Consider the following 24,075-nt stretch of genomic DNA (forward strand, 5'->3'; position numbering starts at 1 on the left):
ATAACAGTCCACAGATCACATACACTTGAGAACCACTGTGCCAAGCTGTATTTTATGATTAAAATTTTACTATAATATTCTGTGAGCAGGTTCTGAAAGGTTTGAGTTACCTGAGAGATAAGCATGCCATTATACATCGGGATGTGAAACCAAGCAACATTCTTGTTAACAGCGGTGGAGAAATAAAAATATGTGATTTTGGAGTCTCTGGTCAACTTATAGACTCCATGGCAAATTCTTTTGTTGGAACACGCAGTTATATGTCGGTAAGCCTTAATGTATTAGGTGTATCCTTTCATTATAATTTGTACTTCAACATTTCCTTAGTCCTTGTACCTTTGGTTTTCACATGTGTGCATGCTTTTCAGGACTTGGGATGGTCAGTAATCACATGCCAACTCTTTCAGGAGTCTGATACAGACATATGTGAACCTTTGCCTTAGCCGTGCTTTATCTTTTCATTTTCATCTCTGCACACCTTTTAACATACCGTATTTACACACGTATAGGCCGCACATTTTTTGCCAAAAATTCAAGAGGAAAACTGGGGTGCGGCTTATATTCGAAATATTCGAAATCACACTTCATTTAAAAAAAAATTATATTCATAATTAGTAATACAGGGTGTAATACTCCTGAAATAATATTCCAAGAAAATGATTTTTTCTATAATTTCTGTCTGAAAATTGTGCTGCGGCCTATACACGCACGCGGCCTATACATGCGTAAATACGGTAGTTTCTCTTTTAAGTTTGTAATTATGATTTAGATGATATTAATGTGTGCAGGTCCTTTATGTAATGAGGTATGGACACATGTAAGGAATTAATTTGGTGCGCACAACAGGAGATGTATGCTGGAAATGCGTGAAGATAAGTGTAGCAGTATACATGTGGTATTAATATGAATATTGTATCAGAAATGAGTGGCTGTGCCATGGCTGAGGTGGTGAGATGGTGACTTCTCACTATGCAGGCCCATGTTCAAAGCTGTTTCATTTCATGTGAGTTTTGTGGCAGTCAAAGCCACTGGAGCAGGGTTGTCCCCAAGTTCTGTCAGTTTTCACACATTAATTATGAAGCCACCAGTGATCCATACTTTTCTTTCACTGCCCTCTGTATATGATCTGTGCCTTCTTGATCATAGTACGTATAGGGGGCACCCGGAAAGGAAAGACCATTTGCATGTGCACTTTGCCTGGGACATTTCTTCCATCCTCCCTACAGTGCAGACCTGGCTCCAAGTAATTTGCACTTGTTCACATGCTTGAAGCAGTTTTTCTGTGGACACTTCAATTGTCAGTGTTTCTGGCCCAGTTCTTTGGGATATCTTATGCAAATATTACTTAATTTTTATGATACAGTCTGGGTTTCAGTTGCAGAATTCTCATAAAGTCCACTCTGCTATTTAAAGGTGTGATATTTGTATTTACTTATATCTTATACTTAAAAATGTGCTCTTATATCTTGGACAGTAAACATTTTGTCTGTTACCCTGTTACATTCTTGAAGTTGTCACCATTGTTGTTTTTTAGCCTGAGAGATTGCAAGGAACACATTATTCAGTACAGAGTGATATCTGGTCTCTTGGGCTGTCATTGGTTGAAATGGCCCTAGGAATGTATCCCATTCCTCCTCCTGATGCCAAAACATTGGCTGCTATATTTGGTCAGACAGCAGAATCAGACGCCCACAATCATGTTCCGCCCTCACCAGTTAACAGTAAGTACCAACATCAAGGTCAGCATGTTCTTCAGCTTAGAAGTCTGTTGAGCATGTTGTCTGAGTGCCAGGACCTAACTCAGTAAGTTCTTGTTCCCCTCATGATGGAAGAATAGCCAGTTTCTGAAATGTAATGGTTCTATAGTAACTAGGATGGATAGAGTCCAAAAGATAGTCTTAATGAGCATTATGCTGGTGTATTGCACAAGTCAAGACCAGGTGATATTCCATACCCGTTTCTTGTCATTATCATGAAGTTTCTGGGGGTTAAAAATTGGAACTTCTTTGTGTGGCATAAGTGGAGAATTGTAATGGTTGGCAATGCCAACTGAAATCAGTTTGTTACTACATTATCTCTCTCCAGCTTTCTGAATTTTTCTGTCCCCGTAAGTGTTGTTGGCATCTCACGTCAAGGGGGACAAGTAGTAGTACACTTGGTGCATTGTGAAAAATTGGTTAATGTTAGAATTGTGATTACAGAGAAAACAGTGTTCAAGCAGAAAAAAGTTTTGTTCTTGTTTTGATTCTTCAAATTTTGCCAAAATCTCATCTCATAATTAGGAAGAAGTTCTGGGAAATCTCATCTCATAATTAGGAAGAAGTTCTGGGAAGAACTAACTGCTTACTTTCCTTTTACTGAATTTTGAGGATTGCATAAACATCGACAGCATAGAAAACCCTGCATCCAGGAGTTCTTTTGTTGTTGCATTTGTATTCATTGTCATTGCCTAGCAGTGACAGGAGACACATGCACACAGACAGCAAGGTGATTGCATAAGCTTAGCAAAAGCCATCTCTTCAGGCTCCACCATTCTGGCTTTGGACATTAGGGGGATACACAGACAGCAGAATGCTTTCATAAGCCTTGTTTTACTATATCACCATAAGAAAAATAGGCTAAAAAGTAATTCCTACATGTGCCTAATTTTTGAGAGAGGAAAGTGCTTCAAAGACAAGGAAAGTGTGGAAACACTGATTTGACCATGAATTTACAATTTTCTTTGATTTGATCTATATTCATAAAAATTAATCCTCTTTTTTCATCCTTTGTGAACAAGAATTTTAGTAACATTATGTAATGTATATAATGAGAAAATTCTTTTTACCATCTCTGTTTATAAAAGTAGTTACTGAAAGGTGTACAATAATATAATACAAATTCATTCCACAGGTAACAATTTTCAGGGCCCCAGTGGCCCTAGGCCTATGGCAATATTTGAATTATTGGATTATATAGTGAATGAACCCCCACCCAAACTTCCAGCTGGTATATTTTCTGCAAGTTTCAAGAACTTTGTTGACAGCTGCCTGAAGAAAAATCCTGCCGAGAGACCAGACTTGAAAACGCTTATGGTAAGAAGATCAGTTACTTACAGCAGACACAGTATATCTGGAAGCATGGGTGACATCACAGCACACTCGTGCTGCTGCTTGCAATCTGAGATAAAAGCATTTACTGATCGCCTGAAGCTAAGAGTCACCGTTGAAAATTCTTGTTTGTAAATTCATCCCCTTTAGAAGCACTACTCTTGTCACTATTACTATCCATTCCCCCATAACTTATAACAATACCATCAGTGTTGACTTATTCCCTATATTTGTGTTGTATTCATTGCAGGATTAGGTCAAGCCTTGTTTTACCATGGTCTTGGAATTTTTCTTCACACTGATTCTATGACAGGACAGATTTCTGGATGTGACCCAATTTTGCACTGTGTGGCTAAGGTTGGGTGGTTTTGAGGCAATGTAGAGTGTGCCCTACATCACATCTGTGGAGTATTTCACATTTCTCAGTTCTATATACAATAAATTTCAACACGTTAGTACTAAGTGGAATTCCCTCTACTTCAAGCCCGCTTCTCATTTATAGTTTTAGTTGGGAATTTAATTTATCTTCACATTGTGGTATGGGTATTGTTGGCTGTCACAACTGAATTCATTTTTTAGTTAAGAACAAATTTCTCTTGTAATATTTTTGTTTTATCTGAGGTAGTGTTTCCAAATTCCCGACAGATATCAGTCTTCAGGATTCAGAATGAGAGATCAGAATTCCTGCAAATTTTCAGGAATTGCTGAAATCACAAGTTATTCCATACATTTCATTTTTTTATTTACATGAATTTAAATAATAGTGAATGACCATAATAATAAACAGTGAATCATTTTTCTGTGATAGGATTATACTAAAAGTTCAGAGGCTCATGGATTTTTATTATTATCATGTTGTGCCAAGATTTTATAATTTAGTAACATGGAAAATGATCTCTGACTGATACAGACATTTGATAATAGAAAACTTTAAAAGAAGGGCTGATTAACACAATAAATGCCAAATAAAAAACATTTACAAATTGAAAGATAATACCACAGATATTCAATATTTAAAAGTTACCATCATTAAAATGAAATTTTAAAATACACAAAACATTATTTGGCCTATCCAGTAGTATTGATATTTGTTTCATGACAAATATTCCAGACCAGAAAATCTCTTTCATTTTGTGTTGACATTGGTTTAAGTGTTAAGAGTGAGTCCAAAGGCATCTTCAAGAATTGTATAATTTTTCCCAATTTCTTGACTGATTTTTCTCCGGATTTGGAAAAACGTACAGATCTCCCGAGAAATGCTTGCGCGGAAACACTAATATGAGGTAACTGTCTACTGTATGGTGAGATATTCATCTGGGTTTGGCATTTATAAAACTGTTTTCTCCCCCTGCATGAATGAAAATTTGGCATTGTCACTTTGGCATGAGCATGATAACACTATAATGTCATCACTCCAACACTTTTCATTAACGTCAGGCAGAAAATATAATTTCTAGCTGTTGAAGTATGTAGCTATTGCTTGTGGATGTCTGGTTCCCAAAAACTTCTTTTTTCAGTAGGTGTTCATGCTAATATTTGTGCTGAAAGCCATTAGTGTCTTTTAGGTTCATTCTTAAAGATTGAAACTTTAGGCACATGCTTGTCTGTAATACAGAAATTTCAAAATGCCCTCCAGACTGTTACCCCAGTCTTGACTGTGGAGTTTTGAGATAATTTCTTATTAACCTTTATTGCCTGTGTATTGGCACATGTGCTGGTTTGTGCAGGCATAGCATCTGAGTACAAATTGTATTACCACCAAGTACCACCAGTGCCTAATTAGTGGGAGATTTAAATCCAGATGATAAAAATTAACAAAAAAATTGTAATTAGTGTGGACCAACTAATTACTGACAGTTAAAGTAAATTTTCTTGCCAGGGATGAATGGAATATTAATTTAGCTAAATTTACTTATTTTCAAAAAATAAAAGGTTTATGAAATGACCTTGCTGCCTGTCTCCCAACTCCTGAAACCTGGAATAGTGGAACTAGAAGAGATGGCCATTAGAATATTGTATAAACGCGTGTGTGACATGTGCCATGATGTCTGAAACCTGGAACTATGCAGTCAGAGAACCAGTGTGGAGACAGCCATTCCTAGGGAACGACTCGGTGATTAGGTGTCCAGCTCTCGAGTATCTCTACATGGAGACTGACTGCTACCGACAGTTCTGATTGGACAGTAGGGTGAACTGCAGCTGGGCCTCGCCAGTCTTGCATTCAGGTCTGTTATGACCCATGACCATATTTTTATTTTTCCCAGACTGATACATGTTTTGAAACAGAGCCTCCTCTTGCTCATTCTCTGCTGACTCCACAGCTATGAACAGAGAACTTCAGGTCGGACTGCAGAGAAAATGCCACTTCCAGTTGTTCCTGTGTTGTTAGTGTACTTTCGCTTTGTGCCTATATGTGTACCCTACAGTAGTGAATACACGCACAGTAATATAAGAACTGTTGGACCTCCCATTTTCTGTGCAGTCCATGTCATATAAAGTACTCAGTATGTAATGAATGGAAGGTAGACAATTAGTTGTTCCCATAACTTCTTGTTCCATTATCCTCCATCTACACCCAGGTCTCCCAGGTGGTCTCTTCTCTTTAGGCTTTTTGAATAACATTCCATATGGATTCACATCTCCCATCCTTCTTGACCACATTCATTCATTCATTCATTCATTTATTTTAAAATTCCATGAATCCTCTCTGGTCACAATGTGCCTAGGATGTAGAACATGTCAGATTACTATATGTACTATAATAACTAATGTAGGTAAATAGTTATCATTGTCACAATCATGTTGTAAATTGCTGGAAATAATATATACAGTTCGATAGCAGTCTGAAATATACAATTCATAAAATTTAAAAATTAGTATATAATAAAAATTCCATAGGTACTAACGTAAAATACTATTATTAATACCTTGTATTTAATATTAGTTGTTAAAAATAATTCTTATACAGGATGGAAATTAAATTAACCATTTAAATAGCAGATGGACTATACATCCTTGTTTTCAGTATACTGATAATATTCATTCATTGAGTAAAAAGAATGTTGACAGAAGAACCTCTTCAGTGTAGATTTAAAACTTTTAACATTATTGGCTAAAAGGTCTTTATTGACTGAGGGAGGTGATTGTACACAAATTTACAAATTTACCATTTAAATTGTACTTCTGATACCATTCCTATTTCTTCAAGTGAATTTAACAATGGGTTTCCACAGACGAATTTCATAGTAAGATGGATGAGAGCTTCTTTGTTGAAAGGTAGTATCATCATTGCTGTTTATTAGACTTGTTACATGCCCCATTTCTCAGTGTGACATTCAGAATAGTAAAAAACTGCTTCTTTGTGAGGAAAATTCTGCAGCGGGTATCAAAAGGAAATGCTGTAATCGAGATACGGACAGGACTGAATTCACAATACTAATTTGCATAAGAAAGAAATTATTGAGAGAGCTGCTCACACAAGTACATGTGCACATTACAGTTCTTTGTGAGACTTTAATGACTGCTTTCTGGAGTTTAAATCCCACTAATATGGCATTCTTTATTACTGTTGTGTTACTAACTTTCAAATTGTTGACAGTAATATGTATAGCATTATCAAAAACACTGTATTTTATGTAAATCTTAAAATTAAGTCTTTTAGTGAGAAAGGAAGGTTCCACGGTGGGCTGTAAATTATGAAACAATTTTTCTCACATGTGATATTGTGAAAGAATGGTCTTTTCAGCTTTCTTGAAATAGTGGCTTTTTTTTCCCCTCTCTCTCCTTTCTCTGCAGAACCATGAATGGGTAAAGAAAGCAGAGCAAGAGGATGTAGATATTGCTGGCTGGGTGTGCAGAACCATGGAGTTGCTGCCTGCAACACCAACAAGAGTAGCTCCCAGCTTCTGAACAATAGGGTCCTACGGCAGGAGAGCTCAATGAAACTTGAGCTTTGCAGCGATTGTGATGATTACGATAGTAAGCAGTGACTTGATTAACATTTTTACAACTTATTCTTTGTCCAGAGATGTAAATCTTTTTGAAATATACTCATCATTGTGTATGTATATGTACATATATATCTTGGCATCATTTGAGAATATTTAGGAAGTTCTCAGCTTGTTTACTGGAATTATTATGATTTAACTACTGCCTTCTGCATACAAGAAGTTCCGTAGTGTTCCAGCTGTTGGATCAACAGTTGGTATTTAGTTGTAATGTGTATATATATTGCTGGAATAACGAGGTGTCAGGTGTTGTAACATGCTGCACAGAAAATGAACCAGCTTGTGCTGTGATTGCTATAGTGTGGCAGAGTGGCTGTTTTGGTTTGGTGTGGAGATTGACGATAGTTCTCTTCCGTAGTGGCAAACTAGCACAGAAGTGTGTATCTGTTGCAAAGTTCATGCATCATAATTTTACATCTTATTGATGCAGGTCATCATTATGTGCGTGTGAGTGTGTGCGCGTGCATGCAGCAGTGTGCATACATATAGGAAATATAAAGTTTCTTGCTGTACACATCTGTCAAATATACACATTTATGATGCATTCTATGCTAGTCATTATTGAGTGCGAACCTACTATTCAGTAGCTTGTGTGGGTATGTGTGGACATGAAATGTCCATCTGTCCTGTGGCATTGAGCTCACATGGCACACAAACATTTGTATTGTTTTGGACAAAGTTTTCTTATAATACAGTTACATATAACTGAGGTCTGTGTTACATATGAGTACATACCACTTTGTTATTGAAGAAGGCTGACATAGAGCTTAAATTTTGAACATTTCCCTATATTGGTATTACCTACAGAGAAATATAAAACAATTAAGACCACAGTCTCTACTGCTTACTGCTTACTGGCGTGGCTTGCACTTTGACTCTGAAGAAGAAAGCACTACATTCCTGGAAAATGTCAGTGAACTTCTGCTCGACTATAAAGTGTCACATCCTAGCTTCTGGTAGAATTCTTAGAGAGCATCAACTTGTATTGAGAAATCAGGAAAACATGTGAATAAAAGGTTCAGTGCAGCATTAGCATCGTTTGCATTTTGCAGGGTGACAGCTGCCGGGATAAAGTGCCTTAAGTGAGAGTATTGTGTTCAGATGCATTGTATACCATAACTGATTACTAACTGCACAGTAAACTGGCATTTGACTCTTTAAGGTTTGTCTCTAAAAACTAGGAAGTGCATATTTTGTATGGGGATGTGTGATATTTCAATGTAAATACAGTGATGTGTTCTACAGTTAAACAAATGCAGAATCTGTCATTTCCATTCACTAAAGTAGTCAACATGGAAACATATTCTGCAAAGCTAGTTCTGTATGCTAGCAAGTGATTATTCACTGGTGTTTTTCAGCTCTAACAAAGTTAACACCATTGATATATTTTATGTTCATACTCAAGAGTATTCAAGACAATTTTAAATAACTTTGAAAGATTTTCTAGTGTTTTATGAGGTTTGCTTCTTGACCAGTTAACAAGGGATCGCATATGACATATCACTGCAGTCTTCTTCTTCTTGCTGGTCTGCTCCCCATTTCATCCGGAGCAGGGAATTGTTCAATGTGCCCGCCTATGGACCCCTACAGGATGGCCTCAGAGTTCCTGTGAGATCTCCTGTTCTTTTAATATGTATTTGCAGGTGAGAATTTAAGATTATGCCTCGAATGATTTACAGTTGGAGACAGTGCTCTATTGTATCTGTAAAAAAGAGCGTACATTTGTTTGTTTGCTTACTATTTGTGTTCCTGATGTTTTCATCTTTCTTGGGCCTGCTCAGAGGCTTGAAGGGGCACCTCCATCACTGGACTTCCCCTGCAAAATGCTGGTAGCCTAGACAGGGGACTGAACATGTTACCCAGAAAAACTCAAGAAAAACCAAAATAAATCAAAGGAGAAGGAATATATATTAGGTCTATTATACTTGTATAAGAGCCAGTCTGGTGTATCATGGCATATTTTTTCTCACAGCCAACAACAACTTCTCTTGAGGTCTGGCAGATGGTATTCATGGTCAAGCTGCATCAATGCAACATTCATTGACACAGCACATCCTTTTCATTGCCTATAATATTATAACCATACTGTAAAGCTGCAGTCCAAATGCTTCCCGATGGCTGTGATGAACACTGTGAACCTACAGATTCAGATGTAATATCTTACTGTTTGCATCCTGTTCTGTGTTACACTATAGTATTATTATTCATTTATCATGTACATTTGCTACATGTTTCGATCCAGGTGGATTGTCATCAGGAAATTTTCGAAAAATGTACTACTCGTGGGTAGTGGGTCCCTATTAGTGATCATTAATACAAATTTCATTATGATTCCTGTGTTTTGTTATATTTGAATATTAGTCTTAAAATGTAACATGTAACGCAGTTAAAAGTTAGAAATTAATTTTTTTTTTATTTGAGCATTAAATGTAAGTCTGCCATGTTGTATCATAGATTAGAGGGTTTTTCTGGGAGTGTGCGTTGTTTTATAATTCTTTGTGCACCTTAAAGTAGATTACAGATGTTATATGGTTTCAGTGATGTATAGTCATATTGTATAGTGTAAATGGATATTTACTTATTATGTGGCAATTTTCCGCATGTAGCTGGTGTGTTCTGTTTTCCTATTGTGGTGCCATGAGGGACAGCAGTAAAGTTATTCTGTAATGAGGGTATATGTTTTAATGTTACTTTTGTCTTATTTGTTATTTCCTATAATTCTGATATCTTTTACTTGCATGTACTATTGTGTCCTATATAGGGTACCATGTCTTCTTATTAGACAGTGATTGTTCTCTCTCTCAGGTTCTATTTGTAGTAACTACTGCAATCATGCAGACCACAGAAAACACTGTTTTTCTATTGTTGTGGGCTTTACCTAGCACCAACAGCTGTTTACAGAGTCACTACATAGCAACAGGTCTATACACCACATTGCTTGCCGCTTAAGGCTATTCGTCCCAAACAGCCTACAAGCATACTACCACTTCTTCTTTCCCAAGGGCTGTGCTAGTGACACATGTGGTAGTCTCACCTTCCTCCCCGTGGCTTCGTTTGCACAGTTTTTACTCTCCAACTGCTCCACTGCTTCCTCCTTAAGACTACTCATCCCAAGCAGCTCCCTGATAAGGTGCAAGCTAGTCCGGGTGTACCACCATCAACCTCAATCTAGGGTTCTGCTGGATCCTGTATACTACATCATTTATCTGGGCAACTACTTCATATGGGCCCTCCCATGAGGTTTGGAGCTTGGGCCATTCCCCCTTCGTGTGGGTTGGGCGATAGAGGAACACTCTTTGTCTCCCTGATGGTAGCCCGGGCAATTCGCCATTCTGTTGTAACAAGTTTTAATCCAGTCACTTGCCAGCTTCAGGTGTTGGCAGGCATACTTGTAGATGTCATGTAGATAGTCCATTAAATTTGCTGCATGATCAATTGTGGGTCATCTCTTGTCAGGGGGTGCCCCAAACAGCAGGTCACAGGACAGTTGGAGTTCTCTCCCAAACACTAGGCTAGTTGGGGTCAAGCCCATTGTGTTGTGAGAGGATTCCATGTAAGCCAGGAGGAAGATGGATACTCTTGCATGCCAATTGCTCTGGTGCAATGCAGTGACCTTCCGTAGGTGCTCAACAATTTTGATGTAGCATTCCACCATGCAATCTGACTGTGGGTGCAAAAGCATGGTGCACTTCTTGCTTACTCCCAGGCATTGCAAACCCTCGTGTGTCAGACGAGACATGAAGTTACAGTCCTGGTCACTATGTAGCTCCTGCAATACTCCAAAGTGTACTAGTGCTTCCACCACTGACAAAGCCTCTTGACTGGGAATGGCGTAGGCTTCTGGCCACTTCATAAAATAAACCATAGCTATCAGTAGGTAATCAGTTTCCTTTGTTGCTCCATGGGAAGGGCCCTGCTACATCGATGGCTATCCTTTCAAACATGGCCTCAACATTTTACTGATGTATTTGGTCCCAATTCCTGGTCCAGGGAACCAACTGGCTACACAGGTGTCACACTGCCGGCATCACTTCCTGTCTGGAGCCAGTAGCACCTTTGCCAGATCTTATTCAGGGTCTTGCTGACACCCAAGTGACCTCCTGACAGTCCACCATGTAGTTTGGTCAGCACGTCATTCACTCTGCTTCGAAGGAAACTATCTGGGTTATTTTAGATTGTCCATCAGCAAATTGCCAGTGGCACTCTAGCATGCTGTTTGTCACAGCGGTGGGGCTGTGGCCAGCAACATCTTTTCATTCTGAGCATTGTCTGGTCTCTACTTCCTCCACAATAGGCCATATGTCCTGGTCATTCAGTTGTTCCCTCCTCAGAGCGGCTGGATCCCAGCCAACTGTTGCTACAGCCACAATAGCTCGTATCTGCTTGATTTCTGCCTATGCCTTGACTTTTTGGCAGTGTGTACACTCTTGGCATGATCATCATGAAAGGACATTGACATTGCTGTTTTTGACCCTCATTGTGCTCAGAATCAATGTTTTACTCTTGCGGGCGCTAAATCCAGTATTACAGTTTGTCTTTTGAGGTTAAAACTCATGAGCCAGATTAACTCAGAGTGGTCAGTGTGCAGGTGAAACTTTTGTCTGTAGAGGTATTTATAGAAATGTTGCAGTGTTCTAATGATTGCAAGTAGTTCCCATTGGGTGACGCAGTAATTTCATCCTTTTTCAGCGTCTTACTGTAATAGGCTGTTACTTGCTCCTGTCCATTCTGTACTTGGGAACGGGACTCCTCCAGTCATGACAGTCAATGATGAACCTCTCTCTTGGCTGTGGGTAAGCAAGAATAGGGGCAGTACAGAGGGCCTACACTTCTGGAGTCCACTGGAAGGCTTGCTTCTCCTCCATCTGTTTGGTCAGTGTTTTTGAAGTGTTATCAAAACCAGAAATAAACCACCTCTAATATGTGCACAGACCCAGGAAGCTTCTAATTTTGTACTTATTCTTTGGGGTTGGCCATTCTCATATGGCTTTGAGCTTCTAGGGGTCGGTGGTTATCCCCTTGGTTAAAGCAATATTACCCATTATATAATCCATTTATGCACTGCCAAGTACTTTATATGGTGAAGACACACAAAATGATATGTATTCCAGGACAACAGGGGAGAATCACTTCTGGTGACATGACAACAGCCAATATGTGGTGAAACACCAAGGAAAGCTCTCCATATATAAAGGTACTGATGGAAGAATGCATGGTACATTCTATACAAAATGAAGGGTTCCTTGGCAAGAAAACTGCCAGTAATCAGAGATCACTTGCTCAGTTGCCAAGAACCATCTATGATTAGGGTGCAGTTCCCTGAGGCAGAGAAGAAAATGGGGGGAGGGGGGTAACTGCACTGAATTTAAATACACTTCTTAAAAGATATTACTGTTGCATCATACTACTATATTAAACCTCTGAATTCCAATAAAGCTATATAAATAACACTGTAATTTTATTAAACAATTACACAGTTACAATTAAATTTAAACTTCACAATTTTCAGTTTACTGTTCCCCTCTAAGGCGATGGAGGACAAAAGAGAAAAGGAGTGCCTCATAACAAAACCAGTTTCTTTTCAGATCTCATGACAGACCGCTCAATTTCTTTCCTATCTAACATTCACAGCAAAAAGAAGTATGCAAGTCTTTCATGGCCCGTTCAATTATATCCACTGTACTATTATATTCCTCCACAAGCAAAATCAGTGCATCTCTGTTTAACTCTTTTTGTAATCAACCCAAGTATCCCACAAAAAGACATTTAGACTGTAATGATCAATAATGCACATTATATTCATTTGACCATTCCATAATATTTATCTCGAAATACTCAACTCAGATGTTATATCAGGTTGTAACTAACTGATCAACAAATTTGATCAGAGCTTAGATAACATTCAGCAAAAGTCAAATCGTGCTGCAGAATTATGTTTACAAACTGCCAATCAGTTTCAATAACCATGCTCTACTAGTCACTAATTTCCACAGCTGAAGGAAACTTCATACCTATAGAAGAATGTCATGTCACATATGTTTACTCTCAACCAGACAGGGTCTTGTGCACATTTAGCAATCAGAATTAAATGGACACTAATATGCAGTGAAATTTTATAACACGTGACTCAGTTCATTTCCCATGCCAGTTGGAAAGTAAGCAACTGCAAACGACTACAGTACCTTGCAGCATTCTGCAGACATGCAGACACAAAAGACTAAATATGTGGGAACTTCCAGCAAGCAACATTGTGACATGGTACAAGTCACATATTGGTCTTCTAGTCTAAACCCATCTCTACAGCTCTATGATTTACTACACACATCAACATGTAGGCGCAGATGTGACAACAGATAAACTTTGCGACTGAATGACCTACTACAAACATTACAATTAAATGGCCTTTCCCCAGTATGTATGCGCCTATGTTTTGTCAGATTACCCTGCTCACTGAATGACTTATTACACACATCACAGCTAAATGGCCTTTCCCCACTATGTATGCGCTGATGTGTCTTCAGATTACTCAGACAAGTGAATGACTTATTACATACATCACAGAAAAATGGCCGTTCCCCACTATGTATGCGCTGATGTGTCTTCAGATTAGTCAGACAACTGAATGACTTATTACAAACGTTGCAACAAAATGGTCGCTCCCCACTATGTATACGTTGATGTGTCTTCAAATCACCTAGCTCACTGAATGACTTACTACACAAACTGCAGCAAAATGGCCGCTCCCCACTATGTATGCGCCTATGTTTCTTCATATCACTCCTCTGATTGAATGACTTATTACAGACATCACAGCTAAATGGCCGTTCCCCACTATGTATGCGCCGATGAGTCTTCAGATGACCCTGACGATTGAATGACTTATTACACACATCACAGCAAAATGACCACTCTCCACTATTTATACGCTGATGTGTCCTCAGATTAAACTGTTGACTGAATGAATCACCACACTCATTGCAGGAATATTGCCTCTCCTCACCGTGCACAGGTTGAAGTTCATTCAAATTACTCTGGAAAATGAGAGCAAATAACATAAAAATCCTAGTAGGAAGAGAAATGAGTTTGACATCCCAGTGCAGTGAGATGTTAAATGGGTTGGCGTGAGAGGGGAGAGGGGGAGTATATGCCCCTGTGTGGTGCGAGGCTGTGTGTCCATCAGAACGAATGGCAGTTTGTGAACAAATACAAGTTAAGGTGCATTACCACTGTTTAACAAATTGCAAAATTAAATAGAATTATGCATTTGTAAGGCTGTATGGGTCTGATTATTAGTGGATAGAATCCTATAATGAAACAAAAAATGCAGAGTTAAAAATTACTGTAAGACAGTTGCGTATCACCTAGTGAAATCCCTGAAAGAATATATTGTCATGATTCAGAGTGATTCTCAACAGGGTTTCGGATTGGGTACTGGATTTATTGATCACTTACAGGTTGTAACTACAAATATCTAATACTATTGTTGATTTCCACTCATTGCCAATCACTTTAGTACACGCTCTTTTCAATCTGCTTTCAAGAGGTTTCCTGGCAACAGATTTTAACACAGTAACTATAACAGTCTCACTGAATTGCACACTCCAAAGATCACTGTAACTACAACACACACAAAGTCTTCTCTTCACTGCCTGATTTTCAACTTGGCACTGACTCCAGCTCACAGCCAAGAGTTACTTTACAACTGGCAGTTTACCACCAATTAGTTGTCTTGGTGACAAGCCAGTAATATTTTTTCCAACTGAACACTTCCAGTCCTAGTCCTTATGTAACATCCTCTCTCACAAGAGGATGGATTTGTCATTTACAACTGCTGCTTGTCCTTGCCAGCACTTTTTCAGGTCCAAGTCCCACGAGACTAATGACATTTTACTGTCTCAGATTTGAGAGTCCCCCAACCTGGAGGGCCAAGTACCCATTTTAATATCCCCCAGGAACAAGGTGGTCTGATTATACCCCCAGGCACTGGGTTCTTTTCGTTGCTTCCTACAACTTGCAGGGCTACAGTGGAGGTATTCAACCCTACCTCCACAGTGGATGACTCCAGATCAGCTTGTGCCCTCTTCATATAACCCCTTGGCACGGACCTGCAGAAGACACCATTTCCAGCAGTTTCTCTGTTGTTCCGTGCATATCCAGTGCCACGGAAACATGTTTACTGAGCCACTCTAGCAGCAGCTGTCCCTTCTGGCTACACTATTCTAGCTCTCAGGTGGCATGGCACAATCCTATATAAAATGACTCAAAGAGAAAATCAGTACTGAGTCAGTTCAACAGACATTACCACCCTGATAAGATGAACAAATCCGTGTCAATTGTCTCCTAGGATGCCATGCAACATTTCTTGACAGTGAAAATATTTGGCTTTTGTAAGAACACACACACACCTTACTGATGTGTAACACTGTAATGGGCACACCACACTGTGTAGAAGCAGATGTGTGTTGCTCCACAAGTCTTGCAATGATGAGATTAGACAGTAAAGAAGTAAGCCAGAAATATTATCACCTAGAGGTTGTTCTGCTGACAAACTTCCAAAGAACCCAGCTTCGATAGCTGTTGCATGCAACTACAATACAGGGGGTCCTGAGAATTGGTAGTTAATTGGGACTTGATGCAGAACCCCCTAAAAGGGTGAATTTTCGCCCACAACATATAATGAAACAAGCGTTAATAAGGACGGGTACAGTCGAGGTTACCACATGTCTGTAAATTGAGAAGGTAACCTGCTGCCATTCCAAACTAATTATATATTGTATTAAAATAACAATACTTTACATATATAAATTTTACATATCATTACCTTGAGTTCGCAACTGTTATTACCTTTCAAATTATACAGAAGAATAACTTTATATATTCTTTCTCACTCAGTGCATGTGCACTGAAACCTGGAAGGACCTGCCTGAATGGTCTGCAGTTCACAAAATTCCTTGGGTTCAGCTCGCATATTTTCTTGTAAAATTTCTTATATGATAACACCTTCCAGTTCACATTCGACCTCGGCAGAATGAATGCAATCCTGCCTCTTCTGCTACATTTGTAATTTCCTCCTTCACCACCTCATGTACACATACAGCCTTCTCTTGAAGGCTAGGCTCACAGGAATGTGTTTGTAACGTTGTGGGACCATGCTGCCAAACACCTCTCAAAAACTGTCACATCACACTTTTGGTGTGTAATTTTCACATTTGAGTGGTTTAACAAGTTTAGAGCCTTTGAAAGCCTCAAATCTTATTTAGAGCCTTTGTGTCAGTTTCCTGTATAATGTTCAAAATACGGTGAATCATAATTTATGCAAACTGGAGAACATCTGCAACATCAATTGCATGCTCACTTCCTTTCTTGCGTTTCTTCAGTTTACATAGTATTTAATATCATGTAGATCTGCTTAAAGGAAAAAAAGGAATGGCACATCACAAGGAGCATTCAACAAACCACACTTCTGTAGAGACATTTCAGGAAAATCAGTTCAAAATTGGATCAAGAGTACAGTGGAATTCTTTCATGTGCACAGACAGAGATGGGAGATCAGAAAGGAAACTGGCATTTCTGCATATATGTGTTATCTGCCTAACAGTGGACATATAGAGGCATACAGCTCACCTCAGGTTCGGCCTTTATTTCTTGAAATGTTATTCGCAGAGGATCCTCTTCCTCTGCCACATCTGAGACTTCCTCAGCTTTAACATTCATGGCCTGCTCACCATATGGCCCCACTAAAACATTCTCTGAATTTGAATAGCTCTGTAAAACCATATTTGTATCAATCATGGATGTAGATCACCATACATGAAACAGCATATGCTGTCCTTTCTATGACTGTCTTTCATTACATCTAACCCATAACAGTTGTTCTCTACAGAATTCTCTATAGCTTTCAAATCATCAGAAAGTGTTAGGGTGTCCAGATCAGCTCTGGGGTCCATCCAGCATCCTCTCCAATGGGCACCAGGGGCTCCTTCATGGGGGGGTAAAGAAGCTGGGGCATGTAGCTGACCACTCACATCCAACTAGTGCTGAAGTCAAGAACATGTGGATCTATACACCCACTCCCCCATACACCTTAATTAGTTAAGCATAGGGATGTTACCTTTCTTTACCTAATAATATCCTTCCATCTGCACACAGGTCTCCCAAGTGGTCTGCTTCTCTCAACATGTCCAAAACTTTTGCATGCATTTCTCACCCTGGCATGTGCGCTACATGACCTACCCACATCACTCTACTTGAAAGCTTCACTCTCCTACATAATAAACCAAAGTGTTATAATGTCTACAGCCATGTGAAGAAACTCCCCAGATTTATTATGAAAACAAACAAGCTTGTCACAATATATTTAACTGTTTATCACTAATGAGACGATGTGGGGTTGATTGGGATTTCCTTACAAGAACCACAGTGACATAAATTCTTGGTTCTGAGAAGTGTACCAGTAACTAGCTGAATAGTTCCACAAATCTGTAAATATTTTTTCTCCTACAGTATTTTTGTATGACACTGTTCAGTTTACACAACATTTAATTTCATCAACATTAGAACTTCTTAAAAGAAAATGCAAGTGCCTTGTCACAGGCAACATTCAAGAAAATAAAGTTGTCTAAAACACTTTAGAAAAACGTCTTGAAAGTTCAGTCAGGAGCACAGTGGAATTCTTTTATGTGCAGAGACACGGAGGTTGGAAAGACAATTGGCATTTCGGCATATTTGTGATATCTGCCTAACAGTGGGCATACAAAGACATACAGCTCACCTCAGGTTCAGCCTTTATTTCCTGAATTGTTACTGGTAGAGGATCCTCTTCCTCTGCTACATCTGAGATATCCTCAGCTTTAATATTCATGGCCTGATCTGCATCATGACTTGCTGGGTACATCTCTCCATATGGACCCACTAAAACGTTCTCTGAATTTGAATAGCTCTGTAAAATCATCATATTTGTATCAATCATGGCTGTCGAACACCATATATGAAGCAGCACATGCTGTCCTTTCTATGACTGTCTTTCATTACATGCAACCCATAACAGTTGTTCTCTACAGATTTCTTCCCTATAGCTTTCAAATCATCAGAAAGTGTTAGGCTGTCCAGAGCAGCTCTGGGGTCCATGCAGCCTCCTATCCAAGGGGTACTGGGGGTTCCTTCATGGGGACTAAAGCAGCTGGGGCACAAGGCTGACCACTCACATCAAACTAGTGCTGAGGTCAAGAATATGTGGATCTATACATCCATTCCCCCATATACATTCATGGTGTAGTGCTTAATTAGTTAAGCACAGGGATGTTACCTTTCTTTACCTAATAATATCCTTCCATCTGCACACAGGTCTCCCAAGTGGTCTGCTTCTCTCAGCATGTCCAAAACTTTGCATGCATTTCTCACCCTGGCATGTGCTACATGACCTACCCACATCACTCTACCTGAGTTGATCACTCTCCTACATAATATACCAAACTGTTTATAATATCTACACACATGTAAGAAACTCCCCACATGGATTATGAAAACAAACACAAGCTTGTCACAACATATTTAGTTTCTTTAAGGTAAAACTATCCCTGTAACAGGTCTTGAAGGCCCACAGGGTTGTGAGACATCGAGCCTTCCATATTTTCTCTAGACAATCGGCTCACAGATGGTGGTAAGGTTGTCAGCCTTATGCACCAGCCGCCATTTACTGCCCAGAAAGATTCCTGGGACTCTTTTCTGTTAAACCCTGAGTCAACAACAGGGCCATAGTGCAGCTGGGAAGATTAGGTAAATTGAAAAAAAAAAAAAAAAAAAAACCCTCATGAGGACTCAAACCCATGACCTTCCGGCTTGCAGCACAGTGCCTCAACCAACTATGCTACTGCATGCCTAATTAATTTCTCTGGCTAAGAGAAGTGACATATGACAATAAAATTTTTGTCTATGCACACAAGCACAAAATACTCACCATGCTTTCTTTCACAACAGGAAATGTTTCTTCAGCTCTCTATAGCACAATTCTTGGCACTTTTGTTGCAAGAGAATGCAGAATCTTTTGTAACCTTGAAAGTTGTTTATCATATAAGACATTTTGTGGGCTTCATTGGAATTCGCTTACAAGTACCACAGTAACATAACTTCTTGGTTCTAAGGAATTCATCTACATTAGAACTCCTTTATAGTTGTGACATTTCAGCATATTTGTGATAAAAAGTGGACATTCAGAGACACAGCTCACCTCATGTTTGGCCTTCATTTCCTGAATTGTTATTGACACTGGATCCTCTTCCTCTGCTGCATCTGAGATATCCTCAGCTTTAATATTCATTGCCTGATTTGCATCATAACATCTTTGGTATGTCTCACCATGTGGACCCACTAATACTTTCTCTGAATTGGTATAGTTCTGTAAAACCACTGTCTTTGTCAATCATGACTGTACAACACCATACACGAAAAAGTGTATGCTCCTCCTTGCTGTGACTGTTTTTCACTACACCTAACAAATAACAGCTACTCTGCACAGATTTATTCTCTAAAGCTTTCAAAATCATTACAAAGTATTAACTCCAAAGTTCACAGACTATCCTGAGAAACTAGTGATCACTGAAAACATGGAAAATATTTGCTTTTTATGGTACCTAAGGGCTCAATATTATGTTCACACATGCTCATCATGGCTTTGCATCCTGAACAAAACAAACCCAGTTCAAACCAAAATTATTTCTTTAAAGTCCATCTTCACTAATGTCCCCCAAGTGGTCCCTTTCTTTCAGGTTTTCTGTTCAAATCTTTGTACGCATTTCTCATTCTCCTTATGTGCTACATGACCTACCAATATCACTCTCCTTTAAACAATCACTGTCCTATATAATATACTAAACTGTTATGATGTGGATGATGATGTATAAAAAACCCTAGAAAGTTTGTGAAAAACTAACACAAGCATAAATGTTTTAGTTTCTCAGGCCATGAGAATTACAGATGACAATAAAACTCTTCTCAGTGCACATAAGCACAAAATACTCACCATGCCTTCTCTCACAGCAGGAAATATTTCTTCAGCTCTCTGTACAACAATTTTTGGCATTCCTGTTGCAACAGAATGCAGAACCTTGAAACTTTTCTTTATCACACAAGACGTTTTGTGGGTTGCAAATTAATTCACTTCCAAGAATTCTAGTGATACAGCACCTTATTTCTAAGAAGTGTACCAATAATTAACTGGGAATAGTTGCACTACTCTGTTAGAAGAGATGCTAATGACTGTGTACAAGGTCATATTAAAGAGAATTTTTAGGTTCTCACAGCAGATATATTGAAGCCTAATGTCTCATGAGACGTTGTGAAGTCAGATAGTCAGCTGGTTCAACCGTTTTGAAGGAACCCCTGCTCACAAATGTCAGTTACCAGGTTTCAGACTTCATGATGTCACATATCAGAAACAGTAACCCCAATCTACAGAGTTAAATTGTGAAGCCGCAAAATGGTATTCGCTAAGCATCTGTATGTGCTGCAACTTCAAACAGTTCACCATAGACCAGTGGCCCTTTTGACTTACTTTATACACTGGACTGGTATGTGCTAACAGGCGATTTTGGTTATAAACTTTAAAACGTGCTATCAAATACACACATGACGCTCAGAAAAGGCGCTGAAAAGTTTAGAAGAATCCGAAGTAGACCTACAGCAGTGGATTAGCATGAACGCCAGAGGTGTTTGCTTCTAACAATTGTAAAAAAAAAATAATTGTGGAAATTGAATTTCTTTCGAGTGATAATATTAATTCCCCCCTAAAAAACTGACTGCATACATAAACACGCAACTTACATACCCCGGACCCAAACTGCTCAAATCCTCTCCGAACGCTTCAAACCCTGCAAATAAATGCTCCAAATAACCTTCCACCAATTACTTGTCTTTGTACACTGGGAGGCAGCACCAAAAACATGACTGAACATGACTATATGAAATTGTGCAGTGTTCAGTACCCAGTAAGTTCGCTGCAGTATTTTATCCTTCACAGCATAAGAGATAGCAATGTAGCCCTAACCTACTCTTGCGGAAGGGATAACAGCATTCATCGCAGATATGACCGCCATGTGTGGGCATATGCCTCTCATAATGTGGCCATCGGACAAGAGTGCACCGTCACAGAATTGGGAAAGACATTGAATTTCTTCGAGCATTGGCACTGAATGATAAACGTTCTGCGTAGTTTTATAACGTTTCAACATCTACAAACAATAGGAGACAACCTACGTTACCACACAAATACTCACGGAAACATGGCAAGAATATGAGAGGCATAAGAGTATAAATCACAGGCATTTTCGCCAATTATCTGGCTTAATCCTAACCTCAGGAGATACAGGGAAAATAATTTATTTACACTACACTTCCGGTGATTGCGACGCCATAAACGTCTCAACTACCCTGCACTTTGTTCATTTGTGTCTGAAAACAATAAACTCATAATCTTTCCGACCACCCATTACTAAAAACGTCTAAGTGGTTGCAAATGGAATAGGACAAAATGAAACATGCGCATTCGCCTTCTGCGCATACCATTATTGCCATCTATTTTCAGAGGCAAAAATTGCTTATCAGCTGTTCCAATCACAATACACACCTGTCGTATATTGTCCTGGTTCCTGACCGCCAAATTACAGACATGACAGAGCGCGTACACCACTGTCATGCTCCTTATTTCGTGTTTTTCTTTTTAAAACCAGGACAAAAGCAGTCAAAGCGAGTGCATCATCGTCGTCCGAACTCGACATATTACAAGCACAAACTGGTGTTGTTCAAGCACTTCAAGCATACTTGTTCCGTGTGGTGGTGGCGAAGGAAAATTGTGCGTTTTTACAAAAAGTCAAGCATGCAGTTACGTGTGTAACCACCTTAACGTACCAGTTCGATTTCATGTTCTGCAGTTGTGGTGATCTGTCTTCTGCAAGCTGGTAAGTACTGCTTTCGATTTGATGTGGTTGTGAAACAGAAGCCGACGTTAACCCACAAAATACATCACAATGTTAGACATGTTACTTGTGTATATGAATGTTATGATGACATTTCATATGAATCATATTTATGTTGTGATACGCATCTTTCGTTTTAGTCCAGAGATAGGCGACACATGTACACAGACAGCAAGGTGATTGCATACGAGTATAGCAACAGCCATCTCTTCACGCTCCACCATTCTGGCATCGGACATTAAGGGGATACACAGACAGCATAATGCTTTCATAAGCCTCCTTTTACTTTATCAACATAAGAAAAATAGGCTAAAAAGTAATTCCTACACATGCCTAATTTTTGAGAGAGGAAAGTGTGGAAACAGTGATTGGACCATGAATTCACAATTTTCTTTGATTTGATCTACCGTATTTACGCATGTATAGGCCGCAGCACAATTTTCAGACAGAAATTATAGAAAAAATAATTTTCTTGGAATATTATTTCAGGAGTATTACACCCTGTATTACTAATTATGAATATATATTTTTTTAAATGAAGTGTGATTTCGAATATTTGCCGCACCCCAGTTTTCCTCTTGAACTTTTGGCAAAAAATGTACGGCCTATACATGCGTAAATACGGTATATTCATAAAAATTAATCCTCTTTTTTTTCATCTTTTGTGAACAAGAATTTTAGTAACATTGTGTAATGTATATAATGAGAAAATTATTTTTACCATCTATAGTTATAAAAGTAGTATACTGAAAGGTGTACAATAATATAATACAAATTCATTCCACAGGTAACAGTTTTCAGGGCCCCAGGTCAATGGCAAATTTTAATTATTGGATTATGTAGTGAATTAACCCCGCATCCAAACTTTCAGCTGGTATTTTTTCTGCAAGTTTCAAGAAATTTGTTGACAGCTGCCTGAAGAAAAATCCTGCCAAGAGACCAGATTTGAAAATGCTCATGGTGAGATCAGTTACTTACAGCAGACACAGTATATCTGGAAGCATGGGTGACATCACTGCACTCTCATGCTGCTGCTGCTTGCAACCTGAGATAAAAGCATTTACTGCTTGCCTGAAGCTAAGAGTCACTGTTGAAAATTCTTGTTTGTAAATTCATCCCCTTTAGAAGCACTACTCTTGTCACTATTACTATCCACTCCTACTAAACTTATAACAGTACCATTAGTGTTGCCTTAAAAATTATTTCACATTCCCTATATTTGTGTTGTATTCGTTGCAAAGTTAGGTCAAGCCATGTTTTACCATGGTCGTGGAATTTTTCTTCACACTGATTCTGTATGACAGGACAGGTTTCTGGATGTGACCCAATTTTGCACTGTGTGGCTAAGGTCAGGTGGTTTTGAGGCAATGTTGAGTGTGCCCTGCATCACATGTGTGGAATATTTCACATTTCTCAGTTCTTTATAGAATAGATTTTAGCATGTACTAAATGGAATTCCCTCTATTTCAAGCCCGCTTCTCATTTATACTTTTACTTGGGAATTTCATTTATCTTCACATTGTGGTATGGGAATTGTTGGATGTCACAACTGAGTTCATTTTTTAGTTAAGAACAAACTTCTCTTGTAATATTTTTGTTTTATCTGAGGTAGTGTTTCCAAATTCCCATGTTATGTCATAATATTTTATTTACATTTTAAATAATAGTGGATGACCAAAATAATAAATCATTTTTCTGTAATAGGATTATACTAAAAATTATACAATTATTTGTAGTTACAACTAGTGAAGACCCAAACCTGGATATTAGTCACTGTGACATATGATGATATTAAATGAATTGTAACATATATATTGCCAGAATAATGAGGTGTCAGGTGTTGTAACATGCTGCACAGAAAATGAACCAGCTTGTGCTGTGATTGCTATAGTGTGGCAGAGTGGCTGTTTTGGTTTGGTGTGGAGATTGACAGCAGTTCTCTTCTGTTGTGGCATACTGGCACAGAAGTGTGTACCTGTTGCAAAGTTCATAGATCATAATTTTACATCT

General features: G+C 38.8%; 3 protein-coding genes across 8 annotated transcripts in view; 2 read left to right on the plus strand and 1 right to left on the minus strand.

The window, feature by feature from the left end:
- LOC111868600 (dual specificity mitogen-activated protein kinase kinase dSOR1) overlaps nucleotides 1–9,771 on the plus strand; it is a 37,108-nt gene extending 27,337 nt beyond the window's left edge. For 3 of the 5 annotated variants that reach the window (XM_023859389.2, XM_023859390.2, XM_023859393.2), the window contains exons 5-8: nucleotides 90–266; nucleotides 1,535–1,721; nucleotides 2,893–3,074; nucleotides 6,885–9,771. In XM_023859389.2, the coding sequence (XP_023715157.1) occupies nucleotides 90–266; nucleotides 1,535–1,721; nucleotides 2,893–3,074; nucleotides 6,885–6,998 (660 nt within the window). In that variant the 3' untranslated portion in view covers nucleotides 6,999–9,771. Of the gene's footprint in view, nucleotides 1–89; nucleotides 267–1,534; nucleotides 1,722–2,892; nucleotides 3,075–5,158; nucleotides 5,315–6,884 lie in introns of all 5 variants that reach the window. The other 2 variants (XR_004513460.1, XM_023859391.2) reach the window with 2 other exon arrangements.
- The window catches only part of LOC111868603 (dynein intermediate chain 2, ciliary), a 51,278-nt gene continuing 35,854 nt past the window's right edge, over nucleotides 8,652–24,075 (plus strand). For both annotated transcript variants that reach the window (XM_023859400.2, XM_023859401.2), the window contains exons 1-2: nucleotides 8,652–8,739; nucleotides 21,820–22,047. The gene's annotated coding sequence lies outside the window, so the exon portion shown is untranslated. The remainder of the gene's footprint in view (nucleotides 8,740–21,819; nucleotides 22,048–24,075) is intronic.
- LOC111868615 (zinc finger and SCAN domain-containing protein 12) lies at nucleotides 11,099–21,590 on the minus strand. The gene is made up of 7 exons (XM_023859431.2): nucleotides 21,367–21,590; nucleotides 20,115–20,176; nucleotides 19,323–19,490; nucleotides 17,868–18,035; nucleotides 16,721–16,861; nucleotides 13,686–14,127; nucleotides 11,099–11,256 (listed from the first exon to the last, which is right to left on the minus strand). Exons 1-7 carry the CDS (start codon nucleotides 21,413–21,415, stop codon nucleotides 11,099–11,101), a joined length of 1,188 nt encoding a protein of 395 aa, XP_023715199.1. The 5' UTR covers nucleotides 21,416–21,590.

Source organism: Cryptotermes secundus, unplaced genomic scaffold (assembly GCF_002891405.2).
Source record: "Cryptotermes secundus unplaced genomic scaffold, Csec_1.0 scaffold610, whole genome shotgun sequence".
Taxonomy (NCBI): Eukaryota; Metazoa; Arthropoda; class Insecta; order Blattodea; family Kalotermitidae; genus Cryptotermes; species Cryptotermes secundus.